Genomic DNA, 24,190 nt, shown 5'->3' on the forward strand with positions numbered 1-24,190 from the left:
CATTTTTCGATTGTAAGAGAAAGTCTACATGGTTCTTGTTTTGCAATTCGATTGTAAGGCAAACCTACGTGGCATAACTGATAATGTAGTGCGCAACAATATTGATTTTGTGCGGCTAACATACGTTGAGTTCGAAATCGAAATACGCGACGAATTCTCGAATGATTATTTAAATGCTTCGGATGATTTCTTAAGGAATCTGCCTACATTTGTTACTGCGTATCCTTTCTGCGCATCACACAAGGCACGGTTTAAGTGCCATGCGCGCGCTGGGGTTGAAATTGACGCAATAAACTACGCTACCAAGTACACGACTAAAAGAAAGCAAAATTTTCCAACTGTGACCAAATCAAGGTTAATGAACCCGTACTTAAACCAGGAACAGCAAAATAGCAGCACACCACTAACCAATAACTGTTAACGTCTTCCAGCTGGAAAACTAGCTGTTATCTGGCGAAAATTATACTGAAATCCAACTGTAAACAAGTACCTGCAGATGGCGTAGTGCGCGCGCAAAGCAAGTGTGAAATACGCAAATGTTTTACTTACTGGGGAGGTGACAGGAAAAAATGTAACGGGCACCGTAGAAGTTTTCAAAAAAAGATCGATAACTTTAAAAAACGCGTGGTTACCCCCACATTTTATGTTATGAATGGAAGTGGCAAGCCTGTTCAACACATGATTAGTTTCTGGTTGTGAGCAGAAAGTATTTAGACTGTATTTTGGCTGAACCAGAGGAAGGCTGTCAGAGACACTAAAAGCGCTGTTGCAACGATTTTGTTATCAAAAACATACCAAAAATGGATTTTTTGTTACCATTTATCATGGAGTTTTAAGATCTTTATAAATGTGTTTGCTTTTCTGTTTGTAAAAGAGAATTCGAAGGAAATTTGTCAAGAAATATCCTTTCCTTCTTTTTTCAGAAAATGCTGATGTCAGCATTTTTGCTCATATTCAAGGCTGATTATCTCGGAAAAATGCGTGGCTACCCCAATTTTCGGCCCTATCCCCCACTCGGGGGCAAGGAACTAAGCTAACCCCAATTTTTCTTCTACTTTTTCGGCGTGCTTCTAACCCGGCGCCAAAACCTTTGTATTTAGTAGGCACCGTCCTTAAACACAAGAAACCATAAAACAAACGCTGCCTTTCAGTAAACACTACTGTGTGCGCCAATTAAGAAAAGCAATGAAAAAGTTTCCACTTGACCACGTTTGGGTTTACTGTGTCCGTGGGTACTAAAAAGACCTCCCTGGCTTGCCTATATCAAGAACAATTAGAAAAAAGCGCTAAGAAAATACCCGCAGTGGTTGGTTTAAAATCGTGTTTCTATAACTCGATAGAAACATAGGACTAGCACGAGTTGTTGGCGTAATGATGGCGCGAGCAAAGATAATTTACATTTTGATAATCAAAGTTAACAAGTTTTGTTTTTTTGAAAAAGAAATAGAAAACGTGTTCTCCGTGTTTCTATCGAGTTTTAGTAGAATAATACTAATGCAAATGCTATAATCTGATTGGCCGAGCTACTCGTATACTATCAGCCAATAGAGTGCAGTGGCTGTCGGTCGTCCACGAAATGCGACGTTTTTATCGTTTTTCCGAAGTTTTGGAAGAAAGTTTGGATGTAAATGGATAATTAAATCCCTGACAAGACTAAATGAAGGACATTAACGGTTTCTTGACTTAAAAAACTTGAATTTTTTTAAAAAGCGGGCGCGCGCGCGTAAACAACTGAAAATTTAACAAGGACAATTCGATACGTGCGATTTTGTTGGAGCGTTAACTTCAATAATGCGTAGAAAAATAATTGGAAACCGTTATTTGCGTTAATTTTAGTTAGATATCTGCTAACACAATTAGATTATGAGCTCGAGATTTCTATGAGGTGATAATCAAATTGTTAGTTAGAAACACTCGTGAAAGTTTGGGAGAACTCGAAAAAGCTGTGGAAACACTGGCCTGCGACTCGTGTTCCCACAACATTTCTCGTTCTCCCAAACTTTCACTCTATAACTCGATAGAAACACGGTACATGTTTTCTATTTCTTAAACAAATACAGAAACAGAGACCAATAGGAAGAAGAAAAATAAAAGATATCTGCCGGGGAAAACGATGCAAAAGATCATTCTTAAACGGAATATAGCCATAACTTAACCTTTCGTAGAGCTTTCAACCAAGTCATATTTTTGCAGCCTCGGTGACTGGTTGAAATATCCACGAAAATTGAAACAGCTAGAGAACTTAGACAGAACGAATGACAAAACTAAGTTGAAGAAATGATACATGCAGGCTAATCTTGACTGCTGGACAGCCATGGATGATGAAGAGACTAACACAAGACAAACTGAAATAAACGAAAAAGCTTAAACGGTTTGTTGTTTGCGCAGAACTACTAGATATTATCTATTCACTGAATCATTTTTCTATTATTATAGTTCCCACAAACTGATGTATGTAGTTTGTAAGATAAACTTCTTATCGACGTTGAAGTCATCAGAAATATGGACCGATCTTTTCCGTCGGCTTTTGCCTCAAGCGCGAAGGGCGCAGGACATATATCCACAGAGAAAAAACAGATATCGGTGTCTTCAAGTAGAAGCATGCATTTCATGTTACCTACGTAGGAAGCGAGAGTTACATTACGCGTAATAAAGCCCCTAAAATTGACTAGCCAAAGCACGGGCACTAACAAAGTGGTGCAATAAATTGTTAATAGCCGTACGTATCAAGCATGCGTCTTATCGCTCAAGTTGTTTTAAGATTGCAAATCTCTTGCAGATTGTACTATAGATATTACTACAATTCGCGTGGTTTACCTGTGGTTGGCTGGAATGCTGGTGACAAGCAAGAAAACGAATATAATGTGCAACGGTAAGCTAACGCTGAACGATGTCGATAACATTGCTTCTTCTTTAAGCTGAGCTACAATTTATTGTACAACTAATCGTAGTTTAGTCAGACGTCCGAACGGTCGGCTAGATGTAGTGGCCCAATGACAGTGGTCACGTGAGAGAGATTCTCCTGTATTGTTATCAGTCTTTACAAACCTCTAGCCAATTTTTTTTTTAATATTTGCTGTTTTTTCGACTAAAGGTCTGGCACTGTCAACATAGATACCATCGATGGTATAAGAGGCAACACTGACATGGTTGGAAAATGGTTCTTTAGACTTGAAGACTCTCGTGGGGCGCGTAGCGAGAGGCAGGAATGTATAAAGTGGTTTAAAGCACAACCGGATCCTCGTTTTTTCACTGAATTCCTTGAGCCTTGTCCTTGCAGCTTCCGACAAGCCTGGTGGGACGAGAGGTTCACCGTGAACTGGAGAGACTGGCCAAGATTGTGTGGCTACTCTCAGTTTCCTTCAACGGACGGGTGGGGTCAAGAGTGTTGTTATTCTTCTCACTGGGGAAGCTGGGGTGCACTGCTTGTGGGAAATCCGGGAGGAGGTTCTGCGCATAGATATCACAGGCTAACGCAGAAGTGGAGGGCCAAACACGACTCGAGTGATGTTCTGGGTTATCAAAAGTGTTGCGTCAACACAGACATGTGTGATTTGTATTATAAAAGACGTCCCTCTGATGACTGTGGAAATTATGTGGTGCCAGAATGGAGTAAGAATTGTTTCTCCGTATCTTGGGCGGATTAGTATATTTTATAAAAGAGGGCGATTCCAGCCACTTTTTGAAGATAAATAATAGAACGGCTAATAGGTACCTGTAAGTCTAACAATAATCTTGTTTTTAAACTCCAGCGTACAAAATTTCATAATAGCCACATGTCTCGCCAACCAAATCTTTATTCGGTAGTTTTTCCTTTTAATTTTATGAAAATTTGAAAATAAGGAGAGGTTTTAAAACTCGGCCAAAGATTTACTTTGAATTTCCTCCAAAGCATCAGTACAATAGTATTTGTTTATATTGGTAATTCAGAGGGTTTTTGTGTAATTGAGTATTTTCCCCTTTGTCTTGTCTTGCTGTTTTAATAACCAGTTATAAGTTTTGTTTTCCTCTCCATCATTTTATTAACAGGTTGGCTTTGGGGTGATCCTCATTTTGTCACTCTTGACGGCAAGAACTACACCTTTAATGGTCTTGGCGAATACGTCATGGTAGATGCACGGAACGGGTTTTTTAAGTTACAGGCTCGAACGAAACTAGCCAAAGGTGATGGAACAGCTACGGTGTTTTCTGCTGCAGCTGCGAAGGAAAACAATACAAGTGTTGTCCAGGTGGATTTAGAAGATGGTGGTCAGTTGCTCTTTATCTTGTTTCAAATTGTTCCTAAATAACAGTTTATTGTAGTCGACGTTAAAATTCATTCTGAAGACAGATTGCGTTCTCCGAAAGGGGGTTTTCTTAGGCATTTATCTATACCCATATCCAAAGTGATAAACTAGTTTCAAACTTACGTTAACACTCAGAATGTACCACAACTGAAAGCTGTTTTCGGCTACTGATATCATACTAGATTTTGGAACAAGCGTCATCTGACACAATTTACAAGCTCGGTATGTTCCTTTTGTTAAATAGCTAGTAAATCTTCTCTCAAATTCCATATACAGAGCGTACGCTGGTTATTAACAACAATGTGGTGCATTTTTATAGTGCCTAAATCCAGTGTTTAATGGCGGAGGTCCCCTTATTTATGAGTGAATAAGTCATGAGCATTCTTATTAGCCTAAGTAGCTCTTTGTTTAGGCTGGATAGTGGCTCTAGTTAACCTGACTGGTGCCAGATTAGCCGGAACAGCGTTCTGTGTAGCTTTAATAGTACTCCGATTAGCCTTAATAGCGCTCCGGTTAGCCGGAATAGCGCTATGGTTAACCTGAATTACATTCAGAATAGACTGAAGAAACCTGAAGCTATATTAGCTTGTTTGTGGTTGGCTCTGAATAATGCTAATGTTAACACAATATAAACTTGAAAGGTTCATTGTTTCACTAACTTGCTCATGACTAAAGCTCAAGGGCTTATTTGACTCATAAATACTTAGATCTCCCAAAAGCGTTTTAAAATATTGACTAACAACATATTAAAAACACAAACATAAAGTGCTATTTATAGAAAGACGCGGTGTTAAAAACGGAATGTATAAACATTAAAAAGTTATTTAGAGATTAATACCAATGACTTACTGTGTTGTATTAAGTGTTTGTGTTCTCTTGTTAACAGGGTTAAGCCTTTTGATCGACGGAAAGAACTTTAATTACACAAGTCTCACAAATGAATCTGTCACACTTAATGGCTCAGTTGCTATCGCCAGACCAGAGAACGATTCCTTTGTAATGGCTTTCCCATCTGGAATATCAGTTACAGTGAAGGTGGTATCAGGGGCACTTTCAATTGTGTTCGCGGCGCCGAGAAGTTTCAAAAACCAAACGAAAGGTCTCTTGGGAACATGGAACGGGGATCCTGAGGACGACTTTTTGACGCCTAATGGCACGATTTTGCCTTCAAACGCGTACGGCAAAGACATACATCATGATTTTGGTCTTCTCTGTAAGTTAATTTCACTACTTCTGATAGTTGCCACTGTTGTCAGTAATGCTTCGGAACCACTTAACAATGTATGCTTCAGTTATCATTCTTACGTGTTAGTTTATTTTCAGCTCAATGCCGGTTTTAGCAAACACAACCTTTGGTACTTATTCAAAAGTGTTGCAACAGGGGGGAGGGATTGGGAGTACCCATTGAAGACAAACTGAGCCAATGGTACCGATACCAAAGAAACAATTAGTAGTACCCATGAAAAAAAAAACAAAACAACAACAACAACAACAACAACAACAACAACAACAACCATAGCTATGGGTACCCACTCGAAATAAAGAAGCACTATACTCGGTGTGCATACCCAATCAAAATTGTACTAAACGTTCGTAGCTCGAGGTGTTGCAGTCTGAATACGACGTAAGTTTGTTACGGGATAAAGTATACGCAAGATTCCATGCATGCATGAAGTGAGGTAGTTATGACTAGAACAGTATTAACATCTATGTTCCTCTCCTTATTTAAGGGCAAGTGGACAACATGAGTACACTTTTCACGTACAAACCGGGGGAAAACGTGGAAACTTTTACAAATGGGTCGTTTGTCCCCATGTTTCTGGAGGACCTGTACTTTGCAAACGACACATTGCGCAAACAGGCAGAGGAAGTCTGTCAAGGAGACATAAATTGCCTTTTCGACTCCGCCTCAACAAATGATGTTTCCATAGGAGCAAGTACCAAGGCAGTATCTTCGACACTTGAAGAGGAGTCGTCTTCTCTTAGTAAGCATTTACTTTTGAGGCTCTAGTGAAAACCTGCGGTATAACGCTGTACATCGTTCATTTTTAATCTTTTTAAACGCTATTAAAATTTGAGTCATAACTTCTTAGTAAGTACGCCATGGCTGCGAATTGTCAAATGAATCTAATGCTATCGGAAATTTGACCTTGCACTGGCAAAATTCCTTTAATGTGAGTTCTAACGTACCCACCTATTCGCGCTCGTAGTTACATACAACCGCACCTACCTTTCCGCTACCAGCCTACTCACCTTCCTACTTGACCATCTTGCTACCTATCTACTTACCTACCCACCTAACTACCTTCCTTCTTCCCTGTCTATCTACATTATTCAATGCCGCGCAGTTTAGAAAGATTTATTCATTTTGATCTTTACAGAAAACTATCCTCCACGGATTATCACAGATCTGTCTCAAATCAACGTTACCGTGAATCAGAGTGTTAGTGTAACTGTGGTTGCAGAAGACCCTAATAACGACACCCTGAGTTTCTCCATCATTGGCGTTTTGCCGTCTGATGCTGTTTTGCTCAACAATTCCAACTCTGTAACAATAACGTGGAATGGAACTATGGAGCAGGCAAGATTAACAAAAACTGCTTTTGTTTCACCAAGTGTAAATGTATTTATTCTATATTTTATGTTCATCGTTATTATGTGTCACATAAAAACGGATAAGATTTATACGAACGTTGCCTAAGATAAATATTGTTTTTACAGATTCACATGGAATTCGTGGTAAAAGACAGCCAGGGGGCATTAGCATTTTTGAGGCCAATCATCAATCTATGTGCCTGCCTTAACAACGGTCTTTGTTATCAGTCTACCGACAACAGAAATTCAACACAAAACAATGAGATGAACGTACTTCAATGTGAATGTTTAAATGGGTATACAGGAACATCCTGTGAAAGTGATCTTGACGCGTGTGAAGCAAATCTTAATCCGTGCTACCCTGGCGTATCATGTGTTGATCTTCCCCCTCCAGCAAACATATCCGGTTATAAATGTGGACCTTGTCCGAGCGGTTTCACAGGAGATGGATCCAAATGTGAAGGTTAGCCTCATCGTATTTAATAATCCAACTACCACTCTTACCTTCGGTTTCTTGAGACAAAATCACTATAGTTCTTTTCTTGGAGAATGAAATTAAAGTAACCTTGAAGACTCATGGAATTCGACCTCTTTCTGACTCATTGAATGTATCCTTTCAGTGCAGCTTGGCAATTGGTTGCTCGGTTAGCTAGTTTGCATTTTCCATATTTTTATCAGTTACTCTAGTCGTTGTAGTCGGAACCTCTTGCAGGCGACCATCTCTCATATGCAACCGCGACCACTCTAGCCAGTAATTATTTGAAACTTTTCCCGGTAGGCGTTCACTCGAGCAATGCTTTAACGATCAATGCTATCCTAACATAAGAACTTCATTTATGATATCCGTTGTTTCCCGTATACAAATCACCATTAGCTTAGTATAACCCTTTTACCCTGTAGGTACCATTTGCAGGAAGGGGAGAATTATACAAACACTAGAAATGTTGCCGTTAGTTTTAAGATATTGCTTTCTAATTGTGCTATACCTTTCGTTATAGATTTTGATGAGTGTTTAAACAGTGGTCCGAGTGAATGCAAACAAATCTGTATCAATACACCAGGCTCGTTCGTATGTGATTGTTACAAAGGGTATCGACTCAATATCGACCAAAGCACTTGTGACGGTTGGTGTTATCCAATATCTTAGATATTTTGCCATCAGAAGTACTTGATCGGCAATCTATTTTACATTGTATGTCTCTGTGTACGTTGTAAAAGGCTTTATCGAAATAATCTTAGCAGCAGAAAGGAAAAGAAACGAAACGTACGATCAATGCTTTCTTTCCTTGTTCGTTAATTTTTCCTTACGCGGAATTCTTTTTTAGTTCTTTCCCCAGCCAACAGCATAAGAACCTATGACAGGCAACTAATGGCTTCGACCTCTTACAACACACCCAACCCTGTCCTGTCCACAGTGCACTGTCACAGCATTGATAATTACGTTTGTTTCCAAACTTTTAGATATAAACGAGTGCGTCCCTGCTAGTGACTGTATGCACAAGTGTAAAAACTTTGACGGTGGATACAACTGTAGTTGTAATGACTTCTTCAAGGTGGATCCTGTAAATTCCAAGAACTGCATACGTACGTATATTTTAAGCTGGTATTATCTCTGAGTTAATCTACTTTTGAAAATACCAAACTTTCGATGGGAGTTATACTCCTGAACGCCTTACGACTGCAAATTAATAGATAAACGTCTACAAAACGTTATGGGAAGAAACCAATGAGTATTACACAGAACGTTTTACTGCATTATACGTTTTTCTTCAACTTGAACAAAATGGAACGTATTCCTCTCATATAGTTACAACTGAATCCATCAAGCCATTTTGTTTTTCATTTTCGAGGCAACAGTTCCAGGGCAACACATGTACATGTGGGTTAAAGGTTTGGGAACAATCTTTAAATAATCTTACTTATGTATGATTTCTATTATTACAGCGGACTCTCTATGTCAGGACGGGAATCATGACTGTCAGCACATCTGCTTTCTCAGCTTAAACAATATTCAAAACTGCGCTTGTAAACGGGGATATCTTCTCACCGATGATGGAAAAACGTGTAAAGGTGCGAATAAGCGAATAAGTGTTTTCCTTGCTAATAACCCAATGAATAAAATAAATATTTTTATTGACCACTTCCCCTGTGAGGTTTTTCATGGCTTATGGAAACAAATGTTGAAAAGTAATGCAAATGAAAAAAACGTGGTTAAAAATCACAACTGGTAGGATGCAGGCCCGTTGGCTATTTACAATCGTCATCGAGGGGCTGAACTAGGAACTAACGAGAACAGCACCAGCTAGTGGTCAGACAGGGACCTGAACCCGCGACCACCGGATTTCAAGTCCGACGCCCTAACCATTCAGCTCCGCTTCCTTCACAGAATGTTCTGCTGAAGTATGCATGTGCGAAAACCATGTACAGTCCTGACTGACTCGTCAGGAGGATAAAGTTTATTAGGAAGTTAGATCTCGAAATTTAATCTACCAAGCTTCAGCCATTTGGGTTAGCAAAGAACCTTGGATTAAAAATGGCGGTCAAGCCCACTTCAGCGCAAATGCAAACTTACGTTTAAAAATCTATATTTTGCCGACCCAGAAACAAGTCTGTGGTTAAGGAATTTTACCCTATATCTTTGACGAGTCCCACTGAAAATTTAAATAAAGAATTGGTTAATGCTCAGCGTGCGCATATCGAGTTATGGATGCACGGGGAAGTTTGGAGAGCACGAAAGAAGCGTAAGAGTTGCTCGAGGCCCAGCCGAGAACAACTCTAGCTTCTTGAGCGTTCTGCAAAGTTCCCAATTGCATCCATAACTAGATATACGCACAGCAACAAACATTAACGAATTATTTTATAACAGAGCGACAAAAACTTGTGTGCTAAAAGATTTTTGGTTGTGGGTTCTCACAAAGTTCTCACAATGTGCGACAAAGGATTCTATTGGCTGGTTAAAAACATTCCACAATCATTTGAGCAACAGTTGAACGAAAGCACTTCATCTGGTTTCTAAAATTGTCGATGGAAAACTCGCTTCTTCGAATGAATGAAAATGTAGGCAAACAAAGTCAAAAATACTCAATTACAATGTAGACACACAAAGTCAAAACACTCAAGTTTTAAGTAAGCATCTTACCTTGGCAAAAGTTAAAGGCTCGAAGGGTAGGGTTTGGATTGTTCAGAATGATGTTTGCATTATTTAACAAAAGGAACCTTCAGCTAAACTCGACGGAAATTTTCCAGCTAAAATGAAACTGCGTGCGTCACGTTATTTACTCACGGCCGTAAATAGAGGATTTTACCATGATGGCTCAATAGGAATTAGAAAGGACCAGCGCGCGCGCTATGTTATAATAAGTTTTATAACATAGCGCGCGCGCTAGTCCTATCTAATTCCTATTGAGCCATCATTACCAAAATCTCTATATATGCACGGCCGTGCGTATATAAGACAACGTGTACAGTTTCAATTTAGCTGCAAAATATTTCCGTCGAGTTTATTGCAAGTTCCTTTTGATTAAGTTTCGGCAATGTACAGATTATTCTGAACAATCCAAACTCTACTTCGAGCCTGTGACTTTTGCCAAGCTAAGATGTCTACTTAAGGTGATTCTTCACATTTGCATTGCGCATCCTTATTGCGCATAACTTATGGCGTCACAAGCGCGCGCTCGTGCACGCACACATTGAAAACATGGCGGATTTGCCTTGGTATAGAGTTCTGTCAGCTGAAAGACGGCTATAGCTCACTAACGAACTCGGGCACCCCAATTTTTTTTTTCAGTCGTTTTAATCAACTAATCATTAGCTTTGTGTGAGAAAAGACTGATCTGATTTCTATTGCTGAAAATTGAAGAAATAAGGAAAATAGCAGCTGCACTGTAGTCTTTTCTATTTGCAGTTTGATAGCCGTGGCAAGCAGTTTGGTTCTAATATTTTAACAAGGATTCAGCTGTCTGTCAAAATCAAACTTAAAAGCTTATTTGTGTTCGACACAAGTATTGACTGTAGTTTGAGGCGTGTTTTCATGACTCTGGGCTCACAAAGATTTTACAATAACTTGGAATGCGTTCTTGTAATAAGCATTAAGGTGGCTGAACACAGTTTTTGATACCTGTGTTTCATTCACTTTTTTCTCTAAAACCATGATCCCTCGGTGTCCAAAACTGGCAGCAAGCAAGTTAACAACACAAACTTTGGATTTTTGATGGTTAAGCTGACGTATGTGCCGTTGTCATGGCAACATGAATAAATATAAACAGGCCTTTAAAATCGGTTTTGTTTATTTGTAGAAAATCAAGTCATCAGATTTTCTTTATAATTTGCATTCAACGAGCTTGTAACGATTCTCACAAGTTAACACCATTTTGCTAATAATTTAACAGAGAGATCTTTAATTATCCCTTGTTGAGGTTTCACTGGAACATCTAGAATTTCCTTTTTTAAAGTTCAATTATTTTCAATACTCCAGTTACTTATTTCCTTAAGTATTTTCGTGCCAAATTTCGTGAAATTCTAATGAGTGGTTCTCGAGAAATAGGCGTATTTCCGAGAGTGCAATTTTTCATTCAATCGCAATTTTTTGACTTACCACGCATGCGCTGCATTTAACAGGGTTCTTTCGGTAACAAAGAAAAAGCTGAAAATTGCTAGGTTCTTTGCATCGTTACCTTTTCTAACATATCTTTATAATAAAAGACTAAAGCCATCAATACACTGCGTTCAATTATAGAGAAAAATAGCACAGATAGTGCGGGTGTCGAGTAAATAAAATGATCGCTCTATTGACGGCATGTTTGTTTTTTCTAATCCTTGTGCGCGCGCTGAATTGCAACAGCAAAAGCGCGCGCGAAACTCTGTTCGGCCACCTTAAATAATGCTAAAATGAGACATTTTCAATGCGTCACTGCTCCTTAACGAGCATGGGCACCCCCCTTTCTATTTTATAATTAAAGTTCTCATATGATAAATATTCAGTGGACAAAGTTTGGACAAAAATCTATTGACAGTTTTATTTCAGGGGAATTACCTTAAACGTGAGTATTTTGACTTTGGTTGTCTACATTTTCATCGAGTAGTTTTGACTTTGTATGCCTACATTTTCATTACAATTAATTCGAAGAAGCGAATATTTCATTGACAATTTTAGAAACCAGGTTAAGCGTTTTCGCTCAACCGTTGATCAACTGATTGTGGCGTGTTAGGATCCTAATGACCTTTGCTTTTCTTCACCCTCCATTCTGAGAACTTTGTAGTCAGTCACAAATAAAACATGTTTTAGCGTGCTAGTTGTTCTCGCCATGTTGTAAAAGAATTGGTTCATGCTTTTAGCTGTGCGTATATCGAGTTATTGATGCACTTGGGAAGTTTGGAGAGCACTCAAGAAGCTAGAGGCTGTCACCTCGTGCGACTCTTACGCTTCTATCCTGCTCTCCAAAGTTCCCGCGTGCATCCATAACTCGATATACTCGCGCTAAGCATGAACCAATTCTTAAATAATCATTATACATGTAAAGCAATAAAAATTTTCTTTCCTGTGTTTTATTCGTTCCTTTGTTCTTTTTGCTTCCTTCAGATAACGATGAATGTGCAACGGATGAAAACAGGTGTAACCAAAAATGCAACAACACAGAGGGAAGCTACTTGTGTTCATGTGTAAACGGCTTTAGACTGGACACTGACAACGTCACATGCATAGGTAGGAATTAGAGCAAGGATAAGGAAAAAGGTGCTGCCGCTAATAAAAGCGTGGCAAATAGACATGTTAGTTAATAACAGAACGTTGCAGCTGAACGTTGCTGCAATATGTAAGAATTAACACTAACTTCCACATCAAGAAGTAACAAATAGCGTCACAACTGCCTGTAAATACCAAAAAAAAAAAGAATGATGCCCTTCACTTTTCATGAAAGTTTTTGTTTTCGTTTAGACATCGACGAGTGCTTGGAATGGACATTTCAGTGTTCGGACGCCTCACAGCGCTGCGTGAACACCCAAGGTTCTTACAAATGTAAATGTGAAGATGGACTTTACTGGATTAACGGGACTTGCAAAGGTGAGAGCTTTGGCTCTGAAGTTTTGGTCTAAAGACCGACAATATCGGTCGACTCATTGATCGAATGTTGGCCGATGTATCGACCGACACACGGACCGTATGTTGACCGATATTGTCGGCCGATACTCGACCGACTTATGCCTTAAGTACATGTAGCGTCAGAATTGGAAAAAGTGGACGTTAAAAATTTATACCGAACCAATGGCGGGAACGCCATGTATATTTCAGACAATCTTTAAGCGAAGTCAACGATGAACTAAAATTCCCAATGCGAAATTGATTTTTCTCGTTAATCGGTGTCTCTTCTTGGGTCATACAGTAATTAAATACTTAATAATATTCACTATTTTTTGAAAGCTTAGAGGCTTTTTCCGTTCTTTCTCTCTGAAGGTCTCAATAAAGATGAAAAACCACCGCCTCCACCACCAGCACCGACACCAAGAAAGCCATCTCATGAGGAAACACTTCAATCAGTTATCATCACTTTGGAGGGGCTTAGTACCAGTCAGGTGTTTTCTTTTATTCCCCAATAACATATACAGTATGGTTTATTTGAAATTGTGATAAATTTATTACTTCATAGGAAGGTGTGGAATGGACGACGATGTATTTTTTAAAGAACAGAGAAAAGTCGTATCGTCAAGAACATGAAGCTGGGAGCGAGGCAGACCTCTTCAGTCATTCTAATTTAGTAAAGGTTGCACAGAAAGCTCTAATTAGAGACCTTTATAGGATTCAACGTGATTCGAAACCTCCAAGGCCTTTAAAAAGAAGTCTAAAAGAAGAATATTCACGTTCTATTACCGCAAAGCCAAGTCTGTATTTTATGAGCTGAATAATAACCAGAAATTTCTGCAGAGCATTTGGAGTTTTCTCTCATTTATATATTCATATATACATATCGCAACTAGCAAGCGTAAGAAAAAGTAAGTAACCGTTCAAGTTCTAATAAACAGGATACCTGCATGTTTCCAAAAATTACATTGATTTCAGAATTAGCAACGTTTACAGACGTTTGCATAAATCCTTAACAACTCTCGCCTCGCGCGCTGCTATATCAGTTAACAAAGGGTAAATGAAATCCATTTTTTAACAACATCTTTCGTTCTTTTTTGAGTAGATTCAGTTCATATTTACAATAGTTAATAAAAGAACGGTCGCTATAAATTTATGGTTACTGAATTTAAACTAAATTCAATTGGCGAACAGTGAATGAATAAGCGAGGATTCATTAAGTTTGCAATTGATATTCATTGGTTTTCTCGACTTTACCAATTTTTTTAGTGGAACTTACCTAAAGAGGAAGATTTCAAGGGAGCTGTTGCCGATTCCGTTACTACTTTCTGTGCAAAGATTGGGGATTGCATAACTGAAAGGAACCGACAAAGGTTTTTATGCAATCGTGATTTAGTCCATTTGTGTTTTCCGTTGCGTAACGCCGGAGCTGATTTGAATAATTTATCCTTATTGAGTACAGTGTCGTAATAAATAAAACTAAGAAGTTACCTATATGCAGATTAGTAATAAAACGGTAAAGTAAAATGGTAAAGGTTTTACACAGTGCATCAATTACTGACGGTGCCTTTTTCTGGACCGTGAAAAGCAAATGTTAAGTCGGTAAGGCCAATCAAAAATTTTTTATACCAGCCCATGCTGTCCGGGTATGCCGGCTAATTATGTCTACTCGGGACAAAAGTGTCTCATGCCGTCGAGTTTTTTCGGGTGTCTGTAGCATGCAGCAACAAGGTGGATTTCTACACAACGCTAGATGGGATGTAACTCCATCGAAGAGGTCCACTCAAGTATCTGTAGGAGCCCTGGCAGCTCGATTTGGATTCTAGTGCACTAACCAAGAGGCTCCCCACTTTCTAGGGACTCCTATTAACTTTGTATCTCAAATGACAATACCGACCACTAACTAAAAAAAAACTTTTTGTTTGTGTTTTAGGAGAGCGTTGGACTACATCATTTTTACTTCTGATCAAGTCCACCTTCTTCCTGGATTTCCAGAACAAGATGTTTTTCCCCTACAAATTCGCCTCGCGATTTATGTCCAGTTTCCTCCAGGAGTGGCTCAAGACTCCAGTTCCACCCTAACCAAGAACACATTGCTTACTGTCATCAGTGAATCTCGTGAAAAGCTGGAGAAGGCGCTGAACGTGACCATAATAAACATAATAGCTGCTTTCCTTGACGCTTCCACGGAGGGCAGTTACACGGTGACTCCTCCCGTCTATCGTGAGAAAACGATGAAGAATTATTTCATTATTGGAGGCGCAGTAGTTGGATTTCTTTTCATTGTCGTACTCTCTCTTTTAATCTTGTGCAAGTAAGTCCCCTTAACAGTTTTATAACCTTAAAGGACGAACAGCGCCATGTGATGTAATGTAATGTCATGTCAAGTTCACGTAAATTAGACGTTTCGGGCGTAGCCGTTCTTCAGTATTTTAAAGCTCAAGCCTAAAACGTCTGGTTTACACGAGCTGCGTTACACTTAAAAGAACTTTTTCAGTCTTAAGGTGTCGTACTACAGTTTTGATGGACCATATAAAAAGCCCAACTTTTTTAAAACTCTTGAAAATTGTTCCAAGGTGTTTTCCCTTTCTCTAATCACTGTTTTCTTAATTCTTTTACCATTGCATGTTGTACTTGAACAAATCTATACCTTAATAAACAGCCAAAATACCGAGTGGCTAGGATATTGACTGGGCATTAGAGGGTTTAATGAGGTTTTTCTCAAAATAACCGGTATGACCCTACCTTAAAGTTAGCAATTGGCTCTAGTTAAGCATTCATCCAAAGTGAAATAAAAATCGATAAAGCAGATTATTTGCAAACGAAGACTTTTTTTTTTTTTTTTTTAAATTTTGGCTCTGAACGCGATACATCCGTAATACTAAACTGTGAAAATTTCACCATAGCTTTTACGGTAGGTTTTCAACAGGTTTTCACAACCTTGCGTGGGAATTGAATAGCGCATGCCCTTTATTTAAGTGCGCGTTCATGTGACGCCAGGTATCGCGTGCGAGAAAGTAAGGGTATATTACAACTCTTTTACAAGTTTATCTTTCTTTTCTTTTTTGTCATAGTTTATCGGTCCAGGCCACACCCCCTACAACGGCTGCAGAAAGGCCCAAATGTATCTTAATAGATGGTCCTCACAACTAAAAAATGACTCATTTTTCATTTTTCCTAGAAAAACAGATTCGCCAAAAATATTTTTAGATTGAAATATTGTATTAATTAACCTGTTGGGAATGTTGTAGTGAACTGTTATTTCTTAAATTATTGTCTTCACCATATCATTTGCATTTTTTAGGTATTGCATTCCAAGGAAAGTTTTTCCGAAAGAAAGAGAGGCTGCTTATAAGGATGGTGAGGCGGTAGAGTTGGATGAACACTGCAAACACCAGGTTAAAGGAGATCTAGGTTATACCAACGGGCAAATCGTTAACAATGATGAATATTCTAACAACGAGTAGCATCCTCTAAAGAAGTTAGGATTGTTTTTTTTTTTTCTTTAAGTTGTTCGTATTGTAGTTAGAGTCGTGCGGCTTAGTTAGAATTTATGCCCTAAAAGTTGTTTCTTTAAATCATAGAGTGTTTGAGACGAACAAGACAACATGATGTGTCAATGGCGAGCTATCAGTTTATTTCGCAGACAGTTATCCTCAAAACGTTACCTGATCAGCAAGCTTTTATTCTTCTGCCTCGTGACCGTACTCCAAAAACGTACTGATTCCTGATATTATAACGTACACATTTATAGTAACCAAATACAACGTGTTTTCGGTAACCTTTTGTCAGGGTCGGATCGCACTTGCGGACAAGTCTGGTACTATTTGGTGGATTTTCTCAACAATGCATCGCTTGCTGCAAACTCAATGGCACCTTACAATTTTTTAAAGGTGAACAACTAGAAGCAAATTTCCTATGATCGATCGTTATCGCACTCTGTGATACATTTTGTTATCTTCAGTAAAAAAAACAAAAAAACAAACAAAACAAATGTGACAAATTGCGTCGAACAAAACTTCAAAAAGGGCCGTCGACCTCCCGGGAGGAATAAAATTTCCGATTGCTCATTGTGTTTCATATGGGAATTAGCGTAACTCCAGCACCAAGGAAGGACGTTTTAAAGTTAAAGCTAACAAGATTTGGATTACTTTTCTCCTATAAGTGCAGTGAGAAGACATAAATTGTTTAACAATGGTTGATTGTTGTTGTGAATCTGCTGTGGTAATACACGAAGGCTGTGGGAACCTTATGGACAACCTTTTAGACTTTTGTGATTGTGAACGACAGCTGTTCACACCAAAACCCAGAATTTCTTGCTTTCCACAAAACGGCTAAGAGATACAAGTTAACGCCAGTAGCACACGCAAAGTTATTGTACTAGCAAATATCAGCTCTTGTTGCGTTTTGTTTCTCCTCAAGCCAATGGTGTCTCGGCTGACAATTATATTCAACAATTTCCTTAAAAAAGGAAGGAAATATGAGAAAACCTGTCCACAAGTGCGATCCTTAACCGTTTGGTGTCGCAAATTTTCAACAGTACTAAACTTGTTGCTAAGTAACTGGAATATGATTCCCTTTAATATCTATAAATAACTACAAACCTTCGTGAAACTCAAGAGAAGCGGCCCAAAATTTGCAAATGAAGTTTTTTCACAGCTATGAAAATCTCTCTGCCGGTTTGCATTAAAGTAAGTTCAGCTGGTCGGTGATTGCGGTCGATAGATAGGATGATTGTGATGATTTTAAACTGTGCCCGCTGAGTTAGGTAAGATACCTGCGTTAGAAAGGACGCAGAGTTTTGAAGAAATTGTACTGCAAACCAGCGTCATTGACATGGAAGTACTTGTTCAAGAAGGCAGCGGGTGAGACAGAGATTTACCTATGTTCGTCCTTGCCTTACGATTGAACTTTTAAATAGTTCACATATATTAATTTGTGTTTGCGATTTGCTTTACATATTAGCGAACAGAGGTTTACGTTTGTTCTTGCTTGTTAACGCATCCAGGTAGTTGCCTTAAGTTGCCTTAACTTCAGTTTCAAATATATATCTTTCATGGGTTGATTGAACGGTTTTAGAATTTTGATAGTTTTTGTTTTTTTTCTGCGTGTTGCTATGGTTTAAAAACTTGACAGCTAACTTTCAGTTTTGATAGGGTCTCGTCAGAGACCCTATGTAGGAAAAACGGTAGACCCTATGTAGGAAAAAGGGTAGATTTATATAAATAATGTCTTAAGGTAGCTCTCGACAGGAGTGACTGTAGGATAACACTTCGATCTTTGCACCCTATCGTACCTTTTTGGTAAGACAGCATATCAGACGAATTTGGGGCAGCCATGTTTATAATTTGGCGACAAGAAGTTAAGCTAAGGAGAGACTAAATGAGCCTCTATTTTGCCGACCAAACCATTTAGGTACAATTAGATATTTACTGTACTCCAAATTCCACCATAAAACCAGCCAGGTCAGTGGCTTGATATCACAGGATATCAGAGCAAAATACAAGGATTCTGAATTTGCTAATTGCGAATTGAAGTACGTTAAATGACGTAAATGTCGTAATTTTACCTACAGATACTTAAAAGCTGTTGTAACCATCGCTTTGAATTAAATTCTTGGATAGCTTTAATAAACGATTTTGGAAGCATGTAGTCTTTAGTATACGCATTTCCAACAGCCTTTTATTGGTTTTTATGAATAAAGAATACCATGTGTTTTATGCTTCAAGTTTTTATAGCGGGTAAGCAGGTAATATCATTGTAAACATTTTGGATGCTTTATTAAAAAAGAAAGAAAAAAAAATAAACTGGTGTGAAGTTCTTTCTTATTAACCAGGAATGACGAGTGACGAATTAGCGCGAAAGACAATTCATCGAAAGACGTTCCGTCTCGACCTTCGAAAGTTCAAAACCAATCGCTAGCATACCCTTTGAGATACACTGGAAGTCCCAAAACTAAATTGGATCCACTTTTTCATTAAAAAGTGAGGCACGTTTATCATTATCTATAAACTCATGTACATCTTCACGCTCCAAGCCTGTAAACAGTGGAAAGTCAACTAATAGTTTCTTCGTGGACCAACTGGATTGTAAATTGTTTGTAGTACTTAATTGCTCTGCCGCGTGGAGCAACGGAGAAACTGGACCAGTCAGTGTTGTCGTCGTTGTGTTTTTTTTAAAGGTAGTTTTAACACCGAATGTCAATTTTGTTTTGGATTTTTCTTGTCCTCTTGAACCTCACTCGTTATTTCCCGAATTTCTTGCTAAGTTTTCGCAACTATGCGCAACGTTTTTCTTCATTACGTTAGATCACTTCACAGATGCCGCCGTTTTTCGAATGAAGGCTATGGCTTTGATGGACGACACACCCAGAGAAGGACATTTTGAACTATTCGAGATGTAAAAAAACCTGCACACTTTGAGGCACCGGATCGAGCGTTTCGTTTTTGTCTGTGGTGTATAAGTGGTTTTCCACAGAGCACGAAACTACAGGTCATGTCATATATACAGATTTTACAGTATCGAAACGACTTTTCGATTTAACTTGAATGTGTTTAAACTTTTGCGAAGTAATTAGTGCGTAGTAATCACCAACTTAAAATACAATAAAGTTTACTTAAAAGAAACAAATTCCACAAGCGACCACTGTAATGTAAAAGTACCGAACTCTTACAAAATTTTTCGCAAAACCACAGCTTAAATAGCGACCTAGCTACTTAACCATGAAATAAACTACACGAACTACATTTTCAAGCTGAGCTTGCAACGTAAGGCCGCCTAGAACAAAGTCACTGTTCAATCACAAGTCTTCGGTTCCAACGCTGGGCTCTCCACGACGATTGAAGGGGGTTAACTGGTCACCAACAAGAGGTATCGAGACTCTACTCGTAATGCAACTCTACAATGCACTGACTGTTATGTTAACTCTGCCTACGTCGGGGACTCAAGCCAAGGGAAAACAGGAGGTACAAAACAAAGCACGCTGATGTAAATCCTTCATGAAAGCAGCTGATTTGATAGGCAAGCAGAGATTAACCAATTGAAAACTAGAAAAATAGAATAATCTAAAGCAAGAGCTAATCATGGATCTATCTGGGGGAGGTAGAAGCTTTGGTCGCAAGAATGACAAACAGTGTACACAGGTGAACGTCCAAACACAAAGTTTAAGAATGAAATGTTTGGACTTTAAACAGAAGGGGCGTTCAAGAACCGAGTGTTTCACATATGTAAGTTTACCCTGGCTTGCCAAATTAAACTTTTTAAAATTACATTTGGCTTCACTACATTAGTCTTTACCAACCTTTCTCGATCCTCTTTCGCATGCCGAGCTATTGTGGGCGTACAGGTTCCTCCTTCGTCTGTTTAAACTTTTAGTCCTTTTAGATGTTACATACGATCTGACATATGACGGGTTCAGCAAGGGTGTTTGTGCATCGGGGGATATGTTAAGGTTTGTTGACAAAACGCATAAAACGATGGCTATGAGTATTCTGGTTGTTGCTCAAGTTTTGAATTTATTGAAGGCATTAATAACCGTTTTTAAATGATAGAACGCGAAAAAGCAAAGCAACCCAAACACCGGATAGCGGTTTAACCAATCCTCACTTAAGCTTAACTGAGGCTGATATAACCTAAAACATCATGGAATGGAAAACCTTAGGGAGAGATTGGAAGGGAGGGAGGCTGAAACATAAATACCTCCTTCGAAATAGGAAGGGAAGCAAGTAGGGAGTGTTATTCCTTTTGCGTACTTGCGGCGAAACACCCACATCGGACGTCATTTCCGAGCCCGAGGAGCGGGGTCTTCAATTGCTTCTACTTGCATAAAAGTGAATGCCCCGTTCATGCCCGACGGGGGAAGGGAGTTCTGGGGATTTAAAATTACTGGTGCATTATTTCAAGAGAATAAAAATTTCACTATTCATGCCACGGATAGTTTCTTGAGTTATGGCAAAGAATAGCTGATATCTGATACTTGGATTAAGTTAACCATTCTCACCCCATTTGAATTTTTACTATTGCCAAAGATTATGACATCAATAGACACGTGACCACCATATGAAAATCTTCAGTGATGTAAGGACACTAAATTACGTTTGGTCTTCCTGAGGAAAAACAATGTTGTTTCTAAGGGGAAAAGGTTTAAACTTCGCGGGGAATCTTAACCAAGGGACGAGCTTGAGGTAGGTTTCAATTGACGGGTGCATTATTTTTAGGCTAGCCAAGCAGTTAAACTTGTAAGTTAATTAATTAAAAAATGAGTCTTCTCTTTACTAACGTCATATATTTTTCATAAAATGAAACGCAAATACATCTTTATCGTTACATATCTTATTTACAATACCCACTGGATTCCCACCCCCACCCCCTCAAAAAAATTACCTACTGAATGACAAACTTCCAAGCAATATTTCCTCATATTCAAATTATTCCTGGAAAAGTCTCCGCTAGTTACATTTGTAAGGGCCAATTTCCAATTCCCTCGGTTTCAATAGGCAAGATTCACTCTAGTTCACTGACTTTAATTCGACTAACACTCCAATAAGACGCTCCTGTTTGCTTGTACATAATTCCATCAATCGTACGCGTCTTTATCAGTCTAATCTGTCTTATCCGTCGTTACTTCGAGTGAATCGCATACACAACTACAACGTTTGCCGACGTTCGCCATTACATGCACACTCGAAAAGATCACGTGACTTAAACGCGGGAACTAAACGGCGGGAAAAATACATGAACAATACAGGGAACCCCAACCCCTACCCGTCGGAATGTGCGCGTGTTTTATGTAACGCAGTCTCGTTGTGTAATCATGGCGATCATGGCGGTTGCTCAACAGAGTTCTTGACGAACCAGTCAGTCAGTCCAGCCCGACTTTCCTTTGTTTTGAATGTCCCAATGTGTAACTTGCGTCCCAGCATAATTAATTCCGTACCATGTGATCGGATCTTGCAAAGGGCCTATTGGTAGTAAATTGGTGTCATCGTCAATTCCATTTTTCCGTATGAGAGTTAGGCCAGAAATGTTTCTTCTCCAAGACACTCTGCCAGCCGCCGTCAGCCCTGCCTCTAACAAAGAACAGTAACCCATCCCCATTCGTTCTTTCTCTACTGTCCTACGCCATGTTTCTGAAGTCTTCCTCTCTTGTGTTTTTTTGGTAGGATTTACCGGAAGGTGGAATATATTCAATCACGCCAGTTAATTTATTCAATCACGTCAGCCAATTGATGACAAGGAAGATTCATAATAATTTACTTCGTTGATATCAAAGTAGAAAACGTTACATCACAGTTGCATTTCTTCGACGAAGGCATTATCATTGTAAGTTACCCAAATAAATAATCTTGAAACAAACGGCACGCCATATCATAGAGACCCCAAATTATTGGTTTTGTACGATAACGATTTTGTTTTGACTTGTGCAGCTGCTTATGCAAATTCACACTGTCTAGGTCCTTTTAACGCAAATATTAACTTAATAAAGGGAAAACAAACATTGGTTTACCTTGCCAAATTTATTTCCTAGTTGTCCAAAGGTACAAAATTACAGTGAGGTTAAAAGTGGTTTTATATTTATCTGCGTGTAAGTAGACTTTGACGCAGCTATTCAAGACAAGCAGGTCTGGGTTACGAGCAATTTACCGCCTATATGGAAGGAATGGACGTTTTGCCCGACATTTAGGCTATGCTGCAATATGTTTGTTTAACGAATGACACGTTCACATCGCGAAAATTGGATAAAATAATATTGTGACGTGATGTTCACTTAGCTTATTATGCCATTGTCAATTAGCTGAACGCACAAGGACCCGACAGGAGAGGATAAAACAGAACAAACGAGAGTCTTAAACCTACATTATGTGTGATTCGAGAGATGGTCACGCGTGAAACACACGCGTGGATGTTTGCGAGTAGGCCAAAACTTGCACCTTTTAAATAAGCTTTAGCTTCAATATGGAATTTCTGGAGACAAAAAACGGCCAAAATTTATCAAAAAAGGCACAGCACAAACGTCATCTTCTAGATAAACGTAAAAAAAAGTAGGTATTGCTGGCATTGCAAAATCTTAAAAGTGTTAAATGAGCTCCTACATGTCTAAGAGATCACGAGGCCGAAAACACAAGTGGGTCACTCGGCTGAACGCGCAAGGACGCCCGACGAGGGGGAAAAACACAACGCCCGAGAATCTTATACCCAAGCTCTGTCTAATGCGAGAATGGTCACGCTTGACACACACGCGCGGACGTTACAGAGAGGGTCAAAACTTGAACCTAAGCTAATTGAAGCTAAAGAACTGAAAACACGACTGGGTCACATTGCTGAACGCGCGAGGACGCAAGGGGAGAGGAAAAAATGGCACGCGCGGGAATCTTAACCCCACGCCCTGTATAACACGCGAGGTGGTCACGCGTGAAACACACGCGCACATGTTTGAGGGACGGCAAAACTTGCGACTTTTAAATAAGCTTTAAGCCCTCTATGGGCTTTCTAGACAGAAAGGACCGCCAAAATTCATCAACAAAGTCAGGAAACAAACGTCATGTTCTAAATGAACGTAAAATACACGCTAATTATAGCTGAGATTGCAAAATGTGAAAAGAGGGGTAATAAGTTCCTACATATCTCAGAGTTCTGGGGAGCTGAAACACGAGTGGGTCACTTCGCTGTATGACCGAGGAACCGACAGGAGAGGATAAAGGAGAGCGCACGAGAATCTCAAACCTACATTCTGTGTAATTTGAAAGATGGTTACGCGTGAAACACAAGGGTAAGCCAAAACTTGCACCTTTTAAAAAAAGCTTTAGCGTCTATATGGGCTTTCTGGAGACAAACATGGCGCAAGAGGAGAGGAACAAAGGATATGCGCGAGAATCTTAACCGGCCTAATGCGCGGGGTGGTCACGCACAAAACAAACGCGCGCATGTCTGAGGGAAGGCAAAACTTGCGACTTTTAAATAAGCTCCATGCCCTCTATGGGCTTCCTCATGCACAGAAAAGACCGCCAAAATTTATCAACAGAGGCAGAAAACAAACGTCGTGTTCTAAACGAACGTAAAACACACCCTAATTATAGTTGGGATTGCAAAATCTGTAAAGAAGGGTAATAAGTTCCTACATGTCTCAGAGCTCTTGAGAGCTGTAACACGAGTGGGTCACTTCGCTTAACGCGCGAGGACGCGACAGGAGAGGATAAAAGAGAATGTGGAGAATCTCGAACCTACATTCCTGTGTAAT

General features: G+C 39.3%; 1 protein-coding gene across 1 annotated transcript in view; it reads left to right on the forward strand.

Annotated features, from left to right (window-relative positions):
* LOC149110685 (uncharacterized) overlaps positions 1–18,761 on the forward strand; it is a 63,596-nt gene extending 44,835 nt beyond the window's left edge. Inside the window, exons 22-37 of the mRNA XM_089291358.1 lie at positions 2,780–2,872; positions 3,095–3,612; positions 4,030–4,248; positions 5,173–5,499; positions 6,017–6,271; positions 6,668–6,867; positions 7,008–7,344; positions 7,880–8,005; positions 8,343–8,465; positions 8,826–8,951; positions 12,460–12,582; positions 12,814–12,939; positions 13,330–13,448; positions 14,224–14,327; positions 14,888–15,268; positions 16,259–18,761. Coding sequence (XP_089147484.1) covers positions 2,780–2,872; positions 3,095–3,612; positions 4,030–4,248; positions 5,173–5,499; positions 6,017–6,271; positions 6,668–6,867; positions 7,008–7,344; positions 7,880–8,005; positions 8,343–8,465; positions 8,826–8,951; positions 12,460–12,582; positions 12,814–12,939; positions 13,330–13,448; positions 14,224–14,327; positions 14,888–15,268; positions 16,259–16,421 — 3,340 coding nt within the window. The 3' untranslated portion in view covers positions 16,422–18,761. The remainder of the gene's footprint in view (positions 1–2,779; positions 2,873–3,094; positions 3,613–4,029; positions 4,249–5,172; positions 5,500–6,016; positions 6,272–6,667; positions 6,868–7,007; positions 7,345–7,879; positions 8,006–8,342; positions 8,466–8,825; positions 8,952–12,459; positions 12,583–12,813; positions 12,940–13,329; positions 13,449–14,223; positions 14,328–14,887; positions 15,269–16,258) is intronic.
* Positions 18,762–24,190: the final 5,429 nt, after the last annotated feature.

The sequence above is a fragment of the Orbicella faveolata genome, unplaced genomic scaffold, assembly GCF_042242905.1.
Source record: "Orbicella faveolata isolate gen_17 unplaced genomic scaffold, um_ofav_v1 contig_24, whole genome shotgun sequence".
Classification (NCBI taxonomy): Eukaryota; Metazoa; Cnidaria; class Anthozoa; order Scleractinia; family Merulinidae; genus Orbicella; species Orbicella faveolata.